Source organism: Palaemon carinicauda, chromosome 23 (assembly GCF_036898095.1).
Source record: "Palaemon carinicauda isolate YSFRI2023 chromosome 23, ASM3689809v2, whole genome shotgun sequence".
NCBI classification, from domain to species: domain Eukaryota; kingdom Metazoa; phylum Arthropoda; class Malacostraca; order Decapoda; family Palaemonidae; genus Palaemon; species Palaemon carinicauda.
This window is the reverse complement of record NC_090747.1, coordinates 25,070,320-25,075,319: the sequence shown is the minus strand read 5'-3', so window position 1 is coordinate 25,075,319 and position 5,000 is coordinate 25,070,320. Positions and strand designations below refer to the sequence as shown.

The following is a 5,000-nucleotide window of genomic DNA, read 5'->3' as shown; positions in this document are numbered from 1 at the left end:
CGATTGGCCGGTGGTGGACCTTCTACTATGCAGGAAAAGGCGCTCGTGAGGAGTACTGTTCGTGGAAGTGCACAACAAGGAGCGTATAGAATGGAGAGCATCTGGGAGAACAGTTTCCCACTGGGACACATCAAGGTTTCTTGTCTTAAGGGCCAATGTTAGAGTTTTCCATATAATTCCGTTATATTTTTCAGCCTGACCATTCCCTTTAGGGTTATAAGGTGTAGTGCGACTGGTAGCTAAACCTTTCTTCATCAGGAAATCCTTCAGCTCTTCAGACATGAAAGATGTACCCCTGTCAGTGTGGATGTATGCTGGCATACCAAACAAAGCAAATAGTTGCACCAAACAACTGATGACAGTTCGAGTGGTCATATCAGCGCAAGGGAAAACAAAAGGGAACCTTGAAAATTCATCCACAACCGTGAGGAAGTACTTGTTTCTAGATTGAGAGGGAACTGGGCCTTTGAAATCTAAGTTCAGCCTCTCGAATGGCTGGGTAGCTTTGATCAGTTGTCCCGAGTATTTGAAGAATCGAGGTTTGAGCTCTAAACACACTTGGCAAGAGGTGGTAATTTTCTTCACTTCTTCTATCGAGTAAGGTAGATTCCGCCCTCGGACGAAATGCATCATACGAGATATTCCTGGGTGACATAGGATTTCATGAAGTTCTCGAAGTTTATCAGAAGTAGTAGCACCACAGATGCGGGAGAGAGCATCAGCTGGTATGTTCTCTGTTCCTGAACGGTATACTATATCATAGTGAAACCATGAGAGTTCAACTCTCCACCTTGCTATTTTGTCATTCTTTATTTTACTGTTTGATTTAGAGTCAAACATAAACTTTACACTACGCTGGTCCGTGATGAGCTTGAAATGGTGTCCAATTAAGTAGTGTCTCCACTTCCTCAATGCCTCCACTATGGCATAAGCTTCCTTTTCCACTGCAGAATGTCCCTGTTCACTGCGAGTGAGAGTGCGGGAGAAGAAAGCCACTGGGCGATTATTCTGTGTCAGAGTAGCTGCTATTGCATGACCTGAGGCGTCCGTTTCCACAGTGAAAAGAGAGGTGGGATCAATGGCTGTTACCACAGCACTAGCAATGTCTTTCTTCAAGTTCCCGAGAGCTTGCAGTGCTTCAGTAGATAAAGGAAAACCATTAGCTTATGTGAGAGGGCGGATTTTCTCTGAAAAGTTTGGGATCCATCTAGAGTAATGTGCAAGCAATCCCATGGTCATGCGAAGAGAAGCTGCATCCTTTGGGGGTGAAAGATTCCACAGTGGTTGCAAGCGTTCTGGGTCGGGTTTGATTTCCCCATCCGTTACTGAATACCCAAGTAATTTAATGGTTCTGACTTTGAAGTCACACTTGCTGTGGTTTAGAGTCAGGTTGTATTCCTCGGCCACCTTCAAAAACCCTCTTAAATTCTGGTCATGCTCCTCCTCTGTCTCACCACACACAGTAACATTGTCTACATAAGCAAATGTACCACCTACTTTTTCTTTCTTAAGGATTTCGTCAAGCACACGTTGAAAAGCAGCCACTCCATTTTTCACTCCAAATGGAATACGATTGAACTCCTAAAGTTTACCCCCAGCTTCAAATGCAGTATACGGTCTCTCTTCTTCTCCTATTGCAACCTGATGATATGCACTTTTCAGATCTAAGGTACTGAACACCTTGTACCGTGCAATGTTGTTCACCATCTCGTCGATATTTGGCAAGGGGTAAGCATCAAGCTCAGTGAACTTGTTTATAGTACGAGAGTAATCTACAACCATCCTCCTTTTCTGATTCTCCCTTGATGTCACCAACACTTGAGCTCTCCAAGGAGAATTGCTGGGCCTTATTATTCCTTCCGACATCATACGCTCAATCTCCGCTTCAATGAACTTCTTGTCACTCAAGGAGTATAGTCTTGACTTATTAGCCACTGGTCTACAATCTGGCGTCAGGTTCTTGAAAAGGAAAGGAGGGGACACCTTAACAACACCTAGTGAACATATCTTCAAAGGAGGTTTATCTCCTCCAAAATCCATTTCCAGACCAGAATGTTTCCTCAGGAAGTCATGGCCTAGAATCACATCACTACATAATCTTTGTAACACCTTGAGTTCAACACCGTGATAAGTCTCTCCTTTTAACTCCAAGTCCACACTGCACAGACCTAATATGTTTGAGGACAGGGATTCATCAGCCATGGAGACTTTTCCATGCTCTGGAGACATAGTTAGTTTGTTAAGGTCCACTAAATTATGACGCACAAAGCTGTGCGAACACCCAGTATCAATAAAGGCACTGACAGGGCTACCATTAAGCCTGAGAGGTGTTATAGATTTTTCAAGACACTTAGGGGAGGCCCCCACTATAGAAGCTAGCATGGCTGAAGAATATTTTGGGCTAGAAGAGCCACTCGCCTGTTTCACAGAGCGGCACACCTTAGCATAATGTCCTTGCTTCTTACATTTCACACACACTGCGTCCTTAGCAGGACACTGAGTTCGGGATGCCGGTTGTTCCCACAAAAAAAACATCGAGCACTAGAAGTAGCAGCAGAAACAGACACACTGTTATTTTCAGCACTAAACGATTCCTCCTCTCGATTCATTGCTGACACAGCAGCATTAAACAGGTTCTGCTGAAGAGTAGGAAGCTGAATGCTTCTGGGCCATTTCTAGAGTGCGGGCCTGTTCATAAGCAGTATTTAAGCTCAGTGTCAAATTCTCCAACAGACGTTGGCGTATTGCTCCAGAGACCAAACCATTAATGAAGGCATCCCGAACATAACTGTCACATGCTTCCTCCGCCGTTACACTTTTGAATTGACAGTCCTTAGCAAGTAGCTTCAGTGCCTGCAGGAACTGATCCAGGGACTCACCCGAGTTTTGCCTGCGAGTGGCAAGTAGATGCCTGGCAAATATTTCATTGTTCGGTTTCACGTACAAAGATGTCAAAACCTCTTCAGCGTTCTCATAAGTCTCACACTCAGAAATGTAGTCATACACACTAGGAGCCACATAGTTAGTGAGAAGAACCAGTTTGTCAAGCGTAGGGGTAGTCAGCTGCACCGCATCAACGAAGTTTGTAAATGTCCTCAGCCAGTGTGTCCACTCCTTGGCGGCCTGGGCAGAGTCAGGGTCCACATCAAACCGGGATGGGCGCAGAAGCCGTTCCATGGCGACTGAATTGATTAATTGAATAAATTGAAGTAAACCCGGTGTATCCAGAACTAAGGTTTTATTCAATTAACAATTCCACTGCAGTTGTACACTGCAAACAACAAAACAAACATTATCAGACAGTCATAAACATAAATAAACATTTGTGTTAATTAAGAAGGTACATACATCACACTCCTTTTGAGCAACAGGATAATATAAACAGGTTTATTTTTACCACAAATATACAGTATATCAAATCTACGCTGGCATCACCAATATATCAAGAAAATAACTTACATTTCTAGCCACTTTGTAGACTGTCTGAAATGTTTAGCTGGTTTGTAAATTGACTGGGTGAATCAGGCAATTCACATATTACCTGAAATGTTGAGTCACTTTACAAACTGTCTGGATTTACATATTAACTGTAACATATATACATATATATATATATATATATATATATATATATATATATATATATATATATATATACATATATATATATATATATATATACATATATATATATATATATATATATATATATATATATATATATATATATACATATATATATATATATATATATATATATATATATATATATATATACATATATATATATATATATATATATATATATATATATATATATATATATATATATACATGTATATATATATATATATATATATATATATAATATATATATATATATATATATACATATACATATATACATATATATATATATGTATATATATATATATATATATATATATATATATATATATATACTATATATATATGTATATATGGATATGTATATATATATATATATATATATATATATATATATATATATATATTTATATATATAATATATATATATATATATATATATATATATATATATATATATATATATATATATATATATGTATATATGTATATGTATATATATATATATATATATATATATATATATTTTTTTTTATATATTATATATATATATGTATACATATGTATACATATATATATAACATATATATATATATATATATATATATATATATATACATATATATATATATATATATATATATATATATATATATGTATACATACATATATATATATATATATATATATATATATATATATATATATATATATATATATATACATATGTATACATATATATATATATATATATATATATATATAATATATATATATATATATATATATATATATATATATATAAATATATATATATATATATATATATATATATATATATATATATATATATACATATACATATATACATATATATATATATGTTTAACCCTTTAAGGTCCACCCTAGGTTTTATGGGAAACTTTAAAAATTCCTTTTAGTATGTTGTAGTATAAGAAAATACAAGACCTTTTTATTCTTGTGTACTTTTAAAAATTTTTCCAAATTACCGAAATAATTGCATGCAATGAAGTATCCCATTTGGGTACCTTGGGCGAGTTTAGGCGGACCACGCTCATCCCATATGGGATCTATTGGACCTTAATGGCACAGATTTTGAAGTTAATACTAATGTTGATTCGCCCACAAATCATATGATTATTAATGACTAAACAGTTTTTTTATAGTTCCAATGTATAACAGAAACACGTATATGGCTTAACAATATTATTAAATAAAAAATACGTTGTAAATACAAGAAAATACAATATACAATAAATACAAAAATACTTTAAAAATACAAAAATACTATGAAAATGCATAAAATATATTAAACCTCACTCATAATCGAAAAAAATAGAAACATATTATAA

General features: G+C 34.7%; 1 protein-coding gene across 1 annotated transcript; it reads right to left on the bottom strand.

The window, feature by feature from the left end:
- Positions 1–2,625: 2,625 nt before the first annotated feature.
- Positions 2,626–3,177, bottom strand: LOC137617490 (uncharacterized). The gene has a single exon (XM_068347510.1). The coding sequence runs from the start codon at positions 3,175–3,177 to the stop codon at positions 2,626–2,628; it is 552 nt and encodes a 183-aa protein (XP_068203611.1).
- Positions 3,178–5,000: the final 1,823 nt, after the last annotated feature.